Here is a 19,195-nt window from a genome sequence, read left to right on the forward strand (position 1 = left end):
ATAATGATCACCGATATCATGGGCCCAAAGCTGTTTGGAGATAGCGGGCGATATGGCGTAATCGCCAAGGTACGTGATCCGATACATTGGTTAATATACTTATATGTTAGAGGTAGGTAAGGTTAGGTTAGGTTAGTATAATAATGGCTGATTAGAATAACCCGGTATGACGGGTGCACTTTGTTTGAATTTGAGGACAAGGTGAAACTTACTATAGGTCGGTGTCGATAAAATTATGACGTAAGACAGAATCGTTACATAGTTTTTAAATATATTATAATTGCTTTTACAATAATATGTATGTATGTATGTATGTATGTATTTACTTTATTGTACATAGAAATAAAAACACGAACACACAATAATGTGAACTAAATTGGAAGTAATTGTAATCATTCTCAACTTGACTAGAGGCAATGCTCTAATATGTAAGATATTTACAGTTCAAATAAGAATAACGGGCCAATTCAAGTTTTATTTATTAAATCGGAATCAGACACGATATTGATCTGTTAGTGACATTTCTTTAACCAAAAACGTCACTTTTGACACTGACAGATCAGTATCGTATCGGAATCAGATCTAATAACTTAAACTAGAATTGGCCCGTAAATCAAAGAGGTGTGCAAATATTGTTCGCTATCGATATCGATAGCACTTGAGTCGATCTTTAATTATTAAAGCACTGGTGTTTTGCACAGTGGTCATCAACCACGGATTAGATACAATTCTCAATCTTATTTTCATTTCCTATAATATAGAGAAATGCAAATCTAAGGTAACCAGCACATTTTACATTAGGTATAAAGATAACGTTCACAATTGGCCAGCTAACTGTATGTAGGTAGGTACCTAACATTAAGCTTTTATTATAAAAGCGTTCAACTTCCAAATATAAATTATACGCGCATTTAGGAACGACATGATTGTCCTTTTTTCCTTCGTCAAAACGGTTTTATTGTATTCTCTCCCGCTTTTTATATTTCTTTCATGTTATATTAAACGGCTTGCATCGTAGGTACAAAGAGCTCGATACTACTTTTACACTTTGTTATGATCTTGAACAGGTTTTGATAAGACCTTGATCATCGCCCGAGTTTTACTTCATTTCGCATACATCGATTATTGTTAACGATCTTCAAGGTCATATCATAATTATATACTTAGATGAAAACCGTAACAAACGTAACGTGATGTATTAATCGGCTTGGAGTGTACAAAGTTTGATAATGTTAGAGTAAAAACGCTCCAATAAAGTAGCTTAGTGTACGGTTATTCTTGTTCCAAACGCTACCTATTCGTATCAAAAATGCCCGGTTGGCACGCTAGGCCCTGGCACTATCAAATGACGCTCACCTCGAGTGGCATTTGGAAATTGATCCTAAGATACTAAAAATACTAATAAATATTATTTACATAACTCGACCTCACAGTAAACACAGTAAGGATTATGGTGCGCGATGTGCGTAAGTACTAGACGACGATATAATATAATTATATACCTATTCATGATAAACACACAAACAAGTGCTCTTACCAGGATTCGGATCTAAATTTTAACCAACCAAGTAGTTAGCCAAAATTGTATAAAATAAATCCTCAACACAATCGTCTATATTTTTAGTCTACAAGTAATTACGACTCCCCAGTGACGTACGAGCGGACTAACAAATGAAAAGGAGCATTAATTACTAAATTAGATTATAGTAGTAAAAAGGCCGTTTCATCAAGTGTATAGTAATTACGGTTTACGGCCCGGTTTACGACGAGTAATGAAACATGTGCCCGAAAGAAACGCCCGTTCTCATCCCCCTACGTACTACTAGGTACATACATATAATGGCACTAGGTATTCTAGGTAATATATGAAAACCTATTCCCCTAGTTAGTCATTAGGACTTCCTTTATGCGTAAATACCCCATTTAGGTTTACATTTACAAAATTGTTTTTTTCTCATAAATGAAGCATTTTTATAATGGGCCTTTTCTTAACTACTCGTATATATAATTTTTAATGTTCCGTACAAAATTTTGTTCACGGAACACTTATGGGATCACTTCGGTACCTATTGAAAATTATACCTATATATTATTTTATTAATTATATCAATATAATTTTACTCAGACTTAGACAGATGTGAATCTGTTTCTGAGAATCCATAAGGATTGAATGAAAACAGATTCAATCAATATTTATTACACAAAAGAAAATTAATTGTAAATGTGTTTTAAACATCATTCACCTTCCGTGTCCCAACGCGGGGTACACAAGTTTTGAACTATTAAAACCGCACAAAATATTCACTTTACTTAAATTTAATACCATAGGTAAGTATATTTGCATAATATATCATTAACTTTTAATATATGTATCGGTAGTACAATTAAAAATGTATCGATAATTAAGTTTATCGATATAGGTACTACCCTACCCGTCATCTAATTTTGCCTACAATAATCCGATGTGTGGTCATGATCGTTTGCCCAAATTGAAAAAGTCCAAAACCTATATCCGAGCGTGACTACAAATACGTGAATAAAACGTTAACTATACTCTGTACTTTTAGGTATTTAAAAAAACGTAAACAAACAGCAGCTGTCAAAAATGACAGATTCAGGGGTTTAGAACCTTTTTCGAGTGATATAATTATTACCTATGTTAATAACCTTAAATATTATAATTACGTATATTATTTAAAGTAATTAATGTACTATTGAAAGACATCTTACCCATAAGCACTGGTAGCCTGGTGGTAACTGTGGTAAGATGTCTTTCAATCCGGAAGATTCGAACCCCGACCGTACCACTGAGTTTATCAGTCGGTCTTTGACTTTGATGAAAGAAAACACCGTGAAGAAACCTGCATACATTCACAAACAAATTCAAAGGTGTATGTGATGTCTCCAGCTACATACTACAATACAAGCATAGTGCCAGTGTGAAGACTATAGCCCAAGCCCTCTACTGCATGGGAGGAGGCCAGAGGCCTTTGTCTGTGCTCAGCAGTGTGACGCATATTGAATAGGACCACTGTATAAATAAAACTGAGACCAGTGTATAAATAAAATAAAAAGACACAATAATTTAATATTATTTTTATTTATTAGTACAATACAGTACAATTAGGAAATTTAATATTTTATTCGGAATCACTTGATGATGATGATGATCCCAATCCCAATCCCCCCCCACATTTATTATAAATCTGTCAGTCAAGTTGTCGATATGGTTGTCTAACCCTCTCATTGTTTCTTCTTCTTTTATGGTATGATCTTCACAGCTTTTCCAATTAGCAGCAGTGACATTTCCGAGTGCCTCGGGTAGTAAATCTCTTAGCTCTTTCAATTTGAACGTTTTGTTTTTTGCGGCAATCTCCCCTTTTACCTGTGCCCAAATGAGCTCAATAGGGTTGAGCTCGCAGTGGTAGGGCGGGAGCCTTATGACAGTAATGCCCCTTTCTTTTGCTTTTTCATCCACAACATATTTTTCGTATTTTTTTTTTACTTTTCGCACTCTCTTCAAGAGTTGCTCCTTATATTCCTTAGGTCCAAAAGCAATATTTTTGGACCGTAACCATTCCTGGATTTCAGCTTTTTTTGTTTTTAAAATAGGAGTTTTTTCGAGCTTGCGTGAATGGTATGGTGCATTGTCCATCACAATTACTGAATTTGGCTCAACGTTATTTAAAATAACGTCAAACCATTTTTCAAAGTTTGCTCCATTCATTTCTTTATGGTAGTCTCCACCATCTGTGCCCGCTAAAAAGATCAGCTCGCCCTCCTTCAAGAAGCCGGTTGAAGATCCTACAAAAATATAGAAACATGTTAATGCATGCTAATAACAAATATGGTAAGCAGGCACCGGAGCCTATGAATGCCTGTTACTGCACAGATATCACACTCGTGTTGCCGACCCTATACTATATGAGTCTATGCACTCCCTTAATTATATAGATTATATATTATATTATATTATATAGATTAATTTGTGTATGACTTATTAACCATACTAATATTATGAACCTCTTGACACTTGATGGAGTTTCTCTCGGGAAAGGACATATCATCATAATCTTACACAGACAAAGTGACTGGCAGAAGGTATCACTTATAAATAAACTGCCTTCTGCCAGCGTTTTGTCTGTCTGAAGAGAAAACAGACAGACAGACTTTTGCATTTATAATATTAGTATGGATGATTCATATTATTGAACACAAATATGACATACCTATGTGGCCTAATATGAGGCGTTTTCCTTTGCCGGATGGATTTTTGAGTCCTGTAGAAAGCCCTTGGCGATGAGCTTCTTTGGTACTCTTGATTGTTGTGTCTTGCCAAACTTTTTCTTTCGTGTGCCCTGTAAACCAAAATAATAATTATTGCACTATTATTACAACATAAATCAAACGTAAGACGATAACTTGAGTATAGCTTTTCTAATCTTTATAAATATTTGGTAGGATTAAAGCTGAGACACACAAAATAAAGAAGGTCTATAAGCGAGTGCTTAGTTGAAGGCGGACATGTCAAATTAAGGAATTAGGTGTATCTTTGAACGGGATACTATTTTTACCATACTACATAACGTAAAGAATACATTACAGCATTAGTTTATTTATCATCTCTCAAGTTCTATTTAAATGATTACAAACAAGAAAATTAAAAAGAAAAGTAAAACAATTTAATTACCTTCGTTAACCCAGGTCTCATCCAGGTAATAAATCTTTTTCCCTGCCTTTCGTTCTTCTTCTATTTTGTTTAGATAGTTAATACGCCATAAGGCTATATCACTTCTATCAATCAACATACTTTTTCGGTTTCTTTTAGAGTACTTGAACCCCAGTTTTTTTAAAACTTTAAAAAATGAGGTTCTCGAGAAGTTTGGCAGACTCTCATCACTGTTTACTGCATCAAGCATTTTGTCTATACTTGGTATTTCATTGGCAAAATAAAATTGGTGCACTTTTCTTCGAATGCCACCCAGTTCAATCTCATCCAGTGCATTTACTAAACTTGGTTTCGTCGCAGGTGGCGGTGGAGACTGAACACGACCGTGGGTCTTGTATTCTTTCAAAACAGAGTATACAGTAGGAGTCGAGACACCAACAATTTCTGCCGTTTTCTGAACGATTTCGGTTTTATATGGGTATTTATCCTTGGGCCACGTTTCTTCCACGTATTTATAAACGTTAACAAGTACGGTCTTCTCCGATGACGAAAGCTGTCCCGTTTTAGGCCTCTTTTTCTTCGGAGAAGGAAATGTAAGCAGGGAACTAGGCCGGCTACTTCCCGGTTTGTTATCATCCATGTTCACGCAAAACACACAACTCCGTAACAAAACAAACAAGTTCAACAAAAACTTAACAGAAAACCACAAAATTTACAACGAATAACAGCTCAAAAACACCACAAATATCGCAAGGGCATCCGACTATAAAACACAATGCAACAAGCGTCAAGCAATGGCCGCTGTCAAACCGACCAAGTTAAAAAGTGACACAAGGTACGTGTTGCTACACTAAAAACGGTACTCTGTAATCTAGTCGTATTTTATCCTCATAACTATAACCTTGCGTTTTGCACATCTGCAAAATTGGGTGTTTTTTATGAGGCAATTTACTATAAAAAATTATTAATCATTTAATGTGATATAAATAATTGGGTAAATTTATATATGTGTATATATATCATAAAATCCAGCGTAACTACAGGTTGCTGAAATAGGATGGAACGAATCTGTAACCTGTTATTTTTTAAAATTGAAAATTTAACAGGAACCAAAACCTGCCCAATAAATTACCCTTTTAATGGTTTGTTTACGTTTTTTTAAATACCTAAAAGTACAGAGTATAGATAAGAGCAGAGTTGTCCGCAGAGGGCGTTGTCGTCGACCTTGCATTAGAAAGGGCGACGCACAAGGGTCGATTCAACCATTTTCTCAATTTGCTGTCAATTAACCGGCCAATTCGAACGCACACTAATTAAAATATGTTTGAATCATGTTATTTAGTTATCGTGCATTTCACTCGTACTTGTTCAAATGTCCGTACATATGTGGTTGAGACGCGAGATAACTAAGTAAATGACATGATTCAAATATCATTCTGATGTCAGTGCACGTTCGAAAAGGCCTGTAACTCAATTTGCTGCTGTGGAATACATATCGTCAGTATATAGTTAAATTACTAATTACTACATTACGTCAATGGTCGATTTTCTTTTACACAATGTCTTTTGAAATTACTTCAAAGGGAATCTTTTTATGCTCAGCGATGTGTTTATCAGATGACATTTAGATTGCTTTTTGTGTCAAAGAATTTTAAAATAAGTTACAGTTTACATGAATGTCAATGAACTCATCTGATGATTGCCTAAATAATGAAATATAGAAATAGACTGTCATTGGAATATATTTTTAATAATGATCTATAGTGCAGTTTAGTCATGTCAAAAGTTAAAATAACTGAAAACCTAAAATATAGGTATGTACAAATGAAAAAAATATATCAAGGCCTAAAGATGAACAAGATATCTGTCGTTAAACAATGTAAAAATGCAGAAAAAGAATGATGGAAGTCAAATGGGTGTTAAAAGATAATACAGAAGTAATAAGAGGAAAACTGAGAAAGAGATTTTATTTACCAACTTCGCTAAATCACGGGCATATTAAAAACATGGCGTAAACATCTTCAGTAGTAATCCGATACACATAAAATTAAGAAGCTTTCCGCCTTTTCCGGATCCTCAAAAAACGGAACACGTTATTAGGAATGATCTACACATCACGTGGAAAGGATCCCGAAGGATGCCATATAAATATTCTCAGAGATATCGGCTTAAAGAAAAATCCGGCGTACATATTAAACCTAAATATATATTCCGACACGTTCCTGGGTTTGTCAGTCGGGGACAATCGAATGTTTTATTGAAATGGAATGTTTATTTAACCCTTAGGAATTTGGGGTTGATTATTTAGGATATACTGAACAACTTTCACAATGAAAATATTGTGGTTACGTTCAGAATAATAGGTTGCGAAACATACGTGAGGCGCGCCGGCAATGGATTTATGTACAACATTGTTGGCCGAGCCAGCATAATCTTAAGCAAGCGTCACTTTTCAGGTTGTATTCACGCATTTTTTAAAGTAATCATAAAACATACCACCGCCAGGTAAGGAAATAGCCATGATAGAGATTACCGGCCTTGTCTTCATTAAATGGCCTCGCTTCACTAGGCCTTTAATTCCACACTCGGACGCCATTTTCCTATTTCTTCAAGTAGCCTGACACTCGCACTGTCGAATGCTGTCCCAGAAAATATATTTATAGTAAGCAGGATCGTCAGTAAATGATATCAAAGTGCTTAGAAATATTGGAGAAGTTAAAAAACTCACTGCAAAGGGCGAGACTCGAACTCGTAACTCCTGGATACGAGTCCATTGCTATACCAACTGAGCTACCGAGACTTACCTGTTAACAGCGAATATTTCTACGATATCCTTCACATGCGCCATAGTTTTTCCACTTTTCCTTGATTTCTAAGCATTGCTGTCCCAGTAATCAGAATCACGGATAACCTGCCCCGCCCAGCGCCCTCTGCCACTTAAATCTGGCAACTGTTAATCGTGCTTGTATTTAATTACGTTAGTGGTTCGTGATGGAAGCAATATTTCGTTGCTAACGGGACGTTATAAGCTAACTAATTCAGTCAATAACCTTTCTAACGCTATCGCCGGTTATACCTAGCGATAGTCAAGTTAGAAAATCGTTAAGTGTTGTATATTTGTGGGTAATAATCGCTGACTATAATTGAAATGAATGATAATGATTTTTATTTTGTTGTAGGTTTTTTCCTGTCGTCAAATTTCGAAAAAATTTGGTGGATAGATAGAGTTCCCTATTTGTACAAACTTTAAGCATAATTTCTATCTTCGTATGTTCTAAAAAATCTTCCTCTGACTTACGCAGATGTATGGAATTTTCGTAATCTCATCGGAAAAATACATACATTTTTTTGTCCCAAATCGGCATTTCGCCCTGGAGCCCTTCAAATTATGTATCAAAATAAGACAAAAAAGAAACAAAATAAAAATCGGTCTACAGATTTATGCAATGTAGAATTTAATAACATACCTTTACCCGAAGTACCTACTCATACTTCTCGAGAAACAATATACCTACTTACATAAGTGAGAAGTTTATTAAAACAAAGTTAATAAGTTTGTAAGTTCACTCCGTTCTTAATGTACATGTTTAACCGAACTTGCGTTTCTCTACAATACACTACCAACTCACTATCTCAAACTTTACGCGAGTGTTATCGTAGCGGCGTAGCGCTACGAACTTGCTACGCTATCTCGTAGCCCGTCTACGTATCGCGGCACAACATGTTTGGAACTATACGATATATCTTGTGCTTTGGCAGCGAGTATGTTAGCGGTATATTCAGATGCTTACGTAAATATTGCGATAAATATTAATTTTACCAGCTCGTAAAGGCTCTCTTTATTCATCAAAAACTAATGAGAAAATTGCATTTATCAACAAGAGTGGCAAAGTAATTATTGGAAATATTAATTTTTTTAAAGATAATTTTAAATAATAACTATTTGATAGCGTTTATAAGATTTTTAATGTATTTTCCTGGCGTTGGGGTGGTGAAAATGTATGTATTACTCGGTAGCAGTGTGTTTAACAGTTGCGCTTTAAAACCCTCACAACTTTTTCCCGTTTGAAATTGTGTATTAAATTTTTATTTCGCTTACTCGGATATCAAAATCAAATATTGGTCGGTTGCAAAAACTTTGCCTCCTTGTAAATAATCTATTTGGGATCGGCCACGAACGACGTATCACAACAAAAACCTTGGCAGAATATGTTAAATTGTGTACCCGTTTCTTAAGGCAACCTTAATTGTAGACATGTAGACCCTTGAGGAAACCTAGATGGTAAGTTCATTTCTCAGACGAAATAATATATTATGTACCTACCGTACCCACGAATACCTAGACTATTTTCTTTATAGCTTGCGGTCTAGACGTTGAGTTGATTATTTTATTCACTTCAGTTGGGTATTATTTTGTATCTACTTTTTTATTTTTAGACTGTCTTTTGAGTAAAAGTTTTATATTTATAACTACCACAGCTCTATTTGTCTAAGCAATCATAAGGATGGGTTACAAACGTTCGAGAAATGTCTTCTCTGTGGATGTTACAAAAAATAATACATTTTTTAAAAATAACGTCATACAATTTACAGGAATAATAAAGTACGAAGTATGAAAACGAGGCTTTAAACTCGATTTATTTTATGATGACCACATGAATCTGTTAGTCTATAAGAGAAAAGTTTTTGATCCAGATTACAAATCCCTGATAGATAATATCTACATTATATGACTAATTTTGATTGTAGCTTTTGACGCTTTACATAACATAGGTAATAAATTATCAGATCGGACTGACCTCAGGGATTGACTTTATAAATCTGCGTGGAAAACTTTAACCAATCAATGCTTTGAAATTAATATAAGATAAAGTTAAACAATAACAACTTGCATGAAAGAAAACAGTGTGTAAAGTAAACAACACGACTAGCAAACTTTCCTGTGAAAAGTGCACATTAATTTCTTAAACACTCATTTTGCCATAAAGTATGCACTGCTGTAACAGTCCCAGGGAGCCATATTATTACCGACTCGAGTGCCCGCTAAACGGATGATCCTAATGAGCGTACAGTGTACATTGCGTGCCGCGCTCCGCCCCGTACGGAGCAGTTAATAGCGAGCAGGCAATAAACACACGCTAGCAAATACCTCACTGCATCTTGGAAGTTTGTGGTACGAGGAACAATGAGCGTATGATTCAAGACGAGAAGGTCGTAAGTGGTGGGAATCGTTTATGTATTTATGACGTTTTTGATTGGTTAATACTTTTGGTTTGAATTAAAGCGGTTGTTAGTCAATTATCGTATTGAAGTAGAGTTTTATGCTGTTATTAAAAACAAGGAATACCAGTATACTTAATGGTGATTGGTTATTTTGTGTGTTTTACGTAAGGAATAGGTTGAAGCGGGGTTAAAGGTTATTAAAAAAATGTGTGATTGTTAAGTAAATTATCGGGGCCTGCTAGGAATCGACAAACTATACCTAATGCATTTTGTATCTGTAAGCGATCGTTTCTTTTTTCACAGTTCACAGAAATAAGCGTTTTGATACATTTTGTGCTTAATTAAGCCCGTGATTTAAACGGCAGGTTTTCACAAATACCAAGTACTTTCTGGCCGACAATTGTGTAAGTATTTAAATAATATATACGTGTACCTGAATGACTTTTAGCCCGTCCGTTGGCACGAATTTATAATGTCAAGTTTAAAGGGACCCACAGATTACCAGTTCGCCGGACGATATCAGTCTGTCAGTTGTTCGGAGCTGTCAAATTTTGCTTTTAACTGACAGGATGATATCGTCCGGCGGACTGGTAATGAGCGGGCCCTTAAGTTCCCGATTTCGGTCACATGACGGCAAAACCCGTTACAAAGGAAAAAAAGCAGGTAATATCACTTTATTGGCATGAAGAATCAGTATTTCCTTAGTTTAAAATTTAATTTAAGGTTCCTTACCCGCCAATTTTTGCGGTGAACTCCAAACAGTCGCTATGTTCTACAGAGGCGTCACTAAAAGGACGCTTCCTTTGGCGCTGTTGACCGAGCGCCGAGCACACAACCCTTCACCGTTGTTTTAGGACGTGTCAATACAAAAGGATCAAGTTTATATACCGGCAGTTTCAGTTTAGAAAAACAGGAATTCTGTGCCGTATAATTTATTTCATATTTGACGATTCAAGAAGTTTATATCAAAGTACTCAATTAAATGTTGTATACTTTATGCTTATACTGCCGGTATGCTGACTGAAATGTGTAATAAGTCTGCCTTTCCACTGAGGCGGAGATACGCGAATATAGCTGGTCAAACCAATTTGTCAGTCAGTAAGAACCAGAAAAACTGTACTCATCCTTTCTTTTTGGTGCTAGTACTAGTGTAAGACAAAGAATAATGATTCTCTCTGTCCGTGATTGAAATGAGACAGTCCTTTGACAAACTATACCCACGGGAATCAACTTGTGGCAGACTCTTTACAGAATGCATGACCAGGCTTTTTTGTCTGTAATTTTCTATTTTCAAATTCAGAAATGTACGTTGTCCATCCATTTCGAGTGAGTATTTATAATAAATCATGAATTATTTATTATTTCGGATTACAGCCTGAAGCCCGCGGTCATCGCCAGCCAACGCGCAGCCAACGCTGCACCTGGCGCCTTGTGGAATAATCAACTAGACCGAATAATTACACATTATTAGCAATTAGTTACAGTTTAACTCGATCGGATCATCGTACATGACCGCACAAGAGCGTAACATAAAAAAAACATAATGATAAAATCACGCGTGTTTATTTAATATTTATGATTATGAGCCAATAAGTTCCAACGTTACGAGCAAGTGTGTTGAAACTGATGTAACTAAATAGTAAATACCCACTGCTTGTTTTGTCGAGTATTTAATCTTAACATGTTGAATTGTTGATCTCATTTATTACAATCGCTCACAGAGCATTGCCCGCCTGTGAGTGAGAATATAATTATGTTGGTGAGATTAGTTTCCGTGAAATAATCTTTGTAAATAATATCCAAAAATGTAAGAGGGAAAAATACCAGGAAAATATTAAAAACGTCTTCACGCAATCCGAAATATAGTGTAGCAAAGGAATTGGGAGACTTAATATCATATCAAACGACGAGGAAAAGATTATGGTATCTGTTATGTAGGTGTCGGGAGGCGCATTTCGGAAATGAAGTGTTTTCAATGAGGGTCCCGTTTTCCGAGGAATGAATTATGGCTATAAATTATAAGTAATATTAATATCCGACGCCGTGTTTTTAAAAACGAACAAAAAGGTTATTTAAGATCTTTTTAGTAATTTTAATATTTAAACACTGCTGGTATAAATTTATTTTTGTTTAAAAGTTTTGTTCCTAGTTATTTTATTTCCAGAACATTATTTTAATTTTTAAGCACTGTACTGGGTACTGTTTTCATTTATTTAGGTATTGAAATATTTTTTCTACTATTAAGAATATTACATTAGGTATTCGATTATAAAATAGTATTTTTAATTGGCTGTTTAAGTATCTACCGCAAACGATCCTGTTTTTAAATATGTCCGACTTAAATTAAACAAGCAAGAGTTTGATAGATCAAGTCTTTTTATGAGGAAAACCGCAAAGAAAGAAAATAGGTACCATGAAAGTTAAAAACAAATCGGCATGCTCTCTTTGAGCTGACGTAATAAGATTAAATATTTATTTACAAGAGGTATCAAAGTTAAAAACACTCTTGAAGATTGGCCTACTTAAAGATGAGGTCAAGTGACCTGAAACAACAAACTTGAGGCATGTTTTCAGAGTAAATGAATATTTTCTGGAGGCGTATTTTGATTGATAAACTTCCGTAAACCTTGGCTGCGGAGATTGAGGTCCTGGATTTGAACCCCAGTACCTGAGAATCAAAACTTTTTTATAATGTAAGTTACTGGCAAATATCAGTTTATTTTTTAACTAATTTCTAATCAGCATATTAATACATTTTTTAATTTTTTTTTTAATGAAAGTCTTAGAAAACTATACCTACCCAAATTGCTAACTATTGTGCTGTAGGTACCCTATATATGTATAACTATGCCGGCTGTTCCGAAATTCTTTATTTTGTTTTAGAAGTGTCTGATTTATATAGTCTAATTATTTTAGTTAGTTGCACTTAGTACCTATACATTATTAAATTTATGCTTATAATCGAAATATAGTTGAAAGCTTTCAGACCTCCTGAGTTTAACGTGGACTAAACTAATTTTATTAAATGGCCGCAGCGCTGAGTTCTGGATTATTCCGCAGCATTCCGACTTGTGTGAGTAAATACTAACCTTAGTGGAGTTAAGGTGGATAAAGGAATTATAAAACCGAGCTATATCCTTACCACGAGTTTGACAATGTACCCTGCAATGTAACCTGATTCTTACATACAATAAAAAACTTGAAACTTGACACTACTGTCATATTCGCTAGCGACTGCGTAAACTAACAATATTGGTGCAAGCGAGATGCACTGCTGCATGTGAGTTGATGCAGTCACTTAGTTTTTAAGAAAGCGTATCTAAACCTTCAAGGCCTAACCTTCTTCATTCAAGGTTAAAAAAGGCCCTGTGTATAGTCGGTAGAAAAGCATAATTGAACAAGTGACTAAATAGCCTGCCGGGTAAAACAACTTGCCTTTTAATTATTCTAACATACTTAAAAGAACAGTACTAACACAACACGTTACACACACACACAAAAGGAGCATATTGTGTTCATTATTCACAGGAACCTAAATAAATACTCTTTGAAATGGCGCCCTCTGTTTTTCTCTCGTTACAGATCACTTCCTACATAGCTGAAGCATCTAACCCGAGCCGCAGCCACTACACCCGAAACAAATACGAAACCTCATTCAGATTTAACAACGTGTTATGGTTATGAACTGGTTTTGACACGAATTTGACGATAGTCTTAATTATGGGCTACTTGCATCTCACGCACAATTTCGCATACACCTTGTTCATAGCGACGAGTGAGGTCAAAATGAGATAACGTAGAAATTGTAATGTTTGACAGTTTGACTCTACGGTTTGGTTCTCAGTTTGTAGTGGCGCGGCTGGTAGAGAAGTACCTATTTTCCAAGTAGGTGGTATAAAAAGCGCCTTTTGGCGCGATTTGGGAAATGAATTAGACATTCACTAGATATGAAATAGTAACGATATGTGACGTTCCACGGCAAAGGTACCCTATGGCGGTTAGCGCTTACGCCATTATTAACGCCGCTCCATCAATATTATTGCGGCCATAAGGTACCTTTTGCCGTGGAACGTCATATATCGTTACTATTTCATATCTAGTGAATGTCTAATTCATATCCCGAATCGCCCGTTTGTTTGTTGCCACGACTCTTCTTATATCGTTCTTAATATTTATTATTGGCGCACCTGTGGCGCTATAACCCTTAACCCTTTGTGTGTCTTGCCCTCCTCTATAATACTATCCATTTTGCTCCGGTCCCTTCTTTTATTTTCTTTTCTCCAATTTATGTACTTTCCTTCGTAATGCGTAGTCTACAAGAGGTAGTCACCGCTCACACACACATGTAACGATGAAACGAGAGCTAAAAGGAAATATTTCGCTTCCTTTGAAATTTATAGCCCGTATGATGTAGTGCAACTTTTACTTCCCACTATATTCCTTTAATATATTTCTACATCTACTTGGGAAGCGATACGTTGGTTCGAGAACGATTTATATTTTCTTTTCTGCTTCTTGTTCTATTTTGGTCTGTGTTCTCGATCATTTATTAATGGTTACTTGTGCAACAAGAGAGCAACCTTTGTTATTATTTCTTCCAGTGCTAATTTAGAGTCCCAAGTTAGCGAAAGATTCTAATAAAGTATGATTTTAATTAAGAATATAAATAGCGAGTTAAACGAGCGAATTTGAATTAGCGATTCAATGGCGATGGAAAATAACATTTTAATTAAACAAACAAAGCAATATCGTTAAATGTTCCTTAAACAATCCTTTGATGAATAGATAACAATATAAAATAGGTACTAAAAGTGTTAGTAGGCGGTACTAAGTAGGCTTTCTGAGAAATTTATCGTAATATTATCAATTTTGAAGCGAAAACAAATCAAATATAAATATAAATAAGAACATCGACCCACGTGAAGCCTTATAAAGTTGTTTAATTCGTATTTATAAAGAGAAAAGTCTTATAATTCATTATATTACCTAAATTTCATCAAAATATAGTTTTAATATGAGTAGCTAGTACCTACTGTGTGTGGGAGTACACTTTCGCCTACAGTGTTTGGATTATTTTATTTTGTACAGAGCCGGCCTGCTGTGCCTTGATATTTGATTAAAGTTTCAAATTTTGTGTAAATAAAGCGTTAAAGTTTATCAAGGTCATTGTGTATTCCGGCATAGTAAGAACGTTTATATCAAGAGCGTCATGTACACAATCGTCACGCGTCATTGATCTCCTCCCCTCTTACCCCTCCCCCCTAAGAGTCCCGGCAATTTATTCAAAACGCAACGCCGCGGCCTAACATATTTCTTAAGACTCTGATGTATTAGGCACACGGTTAAGAGCAGCAGTAGGTATAAGGTTTTGTAACAGTAAGACACTCGACCGACTGGCAAGAGTTCAGGAGGAACGAGGAACTTACTCTCTCTGTGGTCGCTCATGACTGAGGATCGTGGTCATCGGTGGATGTGGATGCTTACATTTGATGTAAAAATGATGTCATTTTGGTATCATTTCCCGCCGCCGTGACGGTGGCCGAGTGGTCTAGCCATAATTATGTCGCGAATAAAGTGGACGCTTGTCCGATTCCAGCCCTGGGTACTGGAGGCCTTGAAACATCTAAGAATTTCGGCGGACACTCGGGAGCATCAAAAGGTAGGCAAATACAGGTCTGGGTCCGATTTTTGAATTTCGATCGCTCGATTTTGTCACTCGAAAATCGGTGGAAAACGGCGAAATGCTAATTTTTGAAATACGATCGATCGAATTTTGGAATCTCGTGGTATTGACCACTCAATTTCAATTCTATTAGTAGAATTTAAATGCCTAGTAGTGGAGATATTATTTAACGAAATACACGAAATCGAGTGGTCGAAATTCAAAATTCGGCCCCCTGTCTCGGCGCTCAATACGAATTCATCGCGTTTGGCGTCGAGACGCTTGGTTCGTGCCTTCGTAGAGCAGAGACGCACAGATGCTCCTCAAGGCGCTCGGCAAACGGCTGAGGGAGGCAACGGGCGACCCCCGCGCTGCCCTTCTCGCGCAGAGAATTGCCATCGCAATCCAGCGCGGGAGCGCTGCCCGCGTGTTGGGCACCCTCCGAGGGCACCAAATTTTTAATTTTTAAGTTTTAGTTGTTTTAAATGTAGTTAGTTTTAATTTTATATTCCTGCTTATGCCCTGTAACTTTATTGTTATTAATAAATATATTTACATAGTCTAAGTATTTCAGTTTCGAATGGATCCAACTTACATTGGTATACCGAGTGTGGCCTGTAATATGAGCAAAAAATTTAACTTAAGGCTGTATTATTCATATTGACCAACATTTTGTTCAACAATTTTTAAAAATAACTTGGGGTTTGATTTTTAATACACTTTAAAGTTTATTCTAAGATGCAAAGTATTGCGAATTTTGTTATGTTTAACGCGTGACAAGCAACGTCAATCACAATGATATGGCGTGGCGATATGGCGTCCATTGAAAATAATATTTATTTTGTATGAAAAATAGGGAGTCTAAATACTTCATAATTTTTAAGTTGTTGAACAAAAGTGTCACCGTTTGAGGAGTACAATTTATGTTTTAAGTTTTTGCTCGTGTTACAGGCCACACCCGGTATATTGCACTACCTTTTCCAAGAATTCACTCTGTGTACTATTGCCAAGTGTTGAGAATTATACAGAGATAATAAACCGATATTACAAACGAGAGTCATATTCAAATAAGACGTACGAGGGCGTTGGGGAGACGGCATTGCAGAACGAGATGTAAGATAAACACCTGCCTTGCGGCTGACACGGGGAAGTGTTCTGTCTTTGTCTTTGACAATAAAACGATGGCGTAGCGTTTACGACAGCCTTTCGAACGTATCAAGTAAAGTAAGTACAAAGGTACCTAAGTTAGTACAATGCATGAGACGCGAAAACATAACACGCGTAAAATGATATTGTGTTTGTTTCGCAAATATTATTCGTGAATTAAACAAATTTAATGGATTAAGTATATAGCGTCAGGTCAATACAGATAAGTGTGGCTGGCTTTTACATTTGGGCCTGTTTACACTTTGATAAGTGATTATTACGAATTCATAGCATTGCTACTTGCGTTTAGGGCCTGCTTACATATTGTATGCAAATGTATGAATAACAATTCAATATAAAAACAACAATTCTTTCAGCCCCTCTTAAGCCTTTTAAACACACATGAACCTTATAATATATGTAGACTTACAAGAGCCTCTAGCTATTACCAACGCTGCCGCATCGATTCGCCATTCCTGCCAGATCAAATAGTTTCCTCTTGATTACAGAGTCCGCTCGACCGCAGAGGATAAAACAGGGAAGTAACGATCGCAGGAAATGTAAGGACTGTCGGAATATAAAGGTACCAGCGAAAGCGAAAGGTAGACAACGAAAAGCTTTATGTCTCTCTATCACTCTTCCATATTAGTACGACAGTGACAGTTGCGTTTCGATCGCTACAGAGCGTAAGCGATTGGCATCTTGGCTACGCGGCCTGTTTACACGAATAAATGTGGACAGTGCATATTCTTCTTCTAAGTCGGTCCCTCACTGCTGAGGATCGTGACTCCGCTTACTAATTTTTCCTATGGCAGCTCTCCACTTCTCCCTGTCGGTTGCTTTGTGGAAAGCGTTGCTTAGTGTGATGTCCATCTGGGCGGATATTTGGTCACACCATCTCGTTGGACTTGGTCCTCTAGGCCGTGGACAGTGCATATAGTAGGTATTAGAACTTAGGAAATCAAATAATTTTATTAAATATTTTGATTTGTGTTTTTAAAGTCACACCACTACTATAAATATATAGGTACATTATAAGTTGATAATTGATGTCATATTCTAAAGAAAATACTGACCCAGGCCTTCAATGACCGAGGCTGGAACCGAGTTGCGAAGAAATCTGTCCACTCTGTGCACACTCTGTTATGTGTGTGTGTGTGTGTGTGTGTGTGTGTGTGTGTGTGTGCTGTCTGGTCACTTTTACTTTAGAATATTACATCTATTTCAGTTAATAACTGAGTCTACGTCTTATAATATAGACCTGCAAGAGTCCAACGCTGCAACCGCATCGAAGCCATTGCCATTAATAGCTACCAGTTCAAACAGTTTCCTACTGATCACGGATTCTGCTCGACCACAGAGTATATAACATGCAAGTAACATTCGTATGGAAATGTAATGACACTTGGAATGAAAGGTGCTGTTTAAAATGTGGACTTTCAAGTCAGCATTTATGTTAATATTACATCAACATAATATTACCTACCTTTCTTGTTTATTTATATACCTATATATATTATATATCGGGGATCTCGGAAACGTCTCTGAACGATTTCGATGAAAAATGCTATGTGGGGGTTTCAGGGCGATAAATTGATCTAGCTAGGTCTTATCTCTGGGAAAACGATCATTTTTGAGTTTATATGTTTCTCCCAGAAATTATCATATTATTAAATGATTGTGTGCTCTAAGAAAAATTTAAGATACTCGGATAGCTTACAGCGAATTAAGTCCCTAAAAGCTTTCCTATGTCCTTTCCCTGGACTTAAAATAACTTCTTACAAATTGCATCTAAATCTGTTCAGCGGTTTAAGCCTACTGAGGTAACCGCACCAGAGAAAACAGCTTAGAACCCTATAAAACAGATTAAGAGAATATGCTTGCATATGGCTTTGGCACGTGCTTATTACTACCCATCAAAACAATACGAGTAGAATATTCTGAGGCGACAAACAACAAACTAATAATGGCACATAACAGCATTGTAAGCGACGCTCATAACTAGGTCAACCAACATAGACTTCCTCCAGCAGACACCGCATTGTTGTATGCATCGTCTGCACTTAACTGTCAGTTAGTAAAAGTTGTTGTAAAAACAAAACGTTTAGTGTTGCTTTTAAAATGTAAGTTGTTTAAGCGCTCTTCTGGTGTCAACAATGCTACCGCGCATCTTACTACGTACCTATATATAAAATAAAAATACATAGTTTTTTTCCCCTTGAAAACGAGTTATTTTGAGTATTTTTAAATTACATTTAGTCGTTTTGGGTTAAGCGTTTAGACGTCTGCCATATTTCCCTACATTTGGAAAAAGGCATGCTTACACGTATCTACACGTGCTTTTAAAAACGCGCTTATAAAACGTTAGTTTAAAACGATGTTAAATTATATAAACGTAGATCTACCTAATGGTTGTTTCCTGTGTTTGGGGACGGAATAACGTCTTCATAAAGTTTAATCAAACTTACACTCTATCTTACTTAAACTTTTTATCT

At 36.2% G+C, this 19,195-nt stretch overlaps 2 protein-coding genes across 2 annotated transcripts in view; both read right to left on the minus strand.

Moving 5' to 3' along the window:
* The window catches only part of LOC134669325 (hemicentin-2-like), a 199,854-nt gene that overhangs the window by 142,245 nt on the left and 38,414 nt on the right, over positions 1-19,195 (minus strand). The gene's annotated exons all lie outside the window — the stretch shown is intronic.
* On the minus strand, positions 2,963-5,841 carry LOC134669305 (uncharacterized). The gene is made up of 4 exons (XM_063526811.1): positions 4,691-5,841; positions 4,230-4,358; positions 3,155-3,804; positions 2,963-3,031 (listed from the first exon to the last, which is right to left on the minus strand). Exons 1-4 carry the CDS (start codon positions 5,307-5,309, stop codon positions 2,963-2,965), a joined length of 1,467 nt encoding a protein of 488 aa, XP_063382881.1. The 5' UTR covers positions 5,310-5,841.

The sequence above is a fragment of the Cydia fagiglandana genome, chromosome 12, assembly GCF_963556715.1.
Source record: "Cydia fagiglandana chromosome 12, ilCydFagi1.1, whole genome shotgun sequence".
Lineage (NCBI taxonomy): Eukaryota > Metazoa > Arthropoda > Insecta > Lepidoptera > Tortricidae > Cydia > Cydia fagiglandana.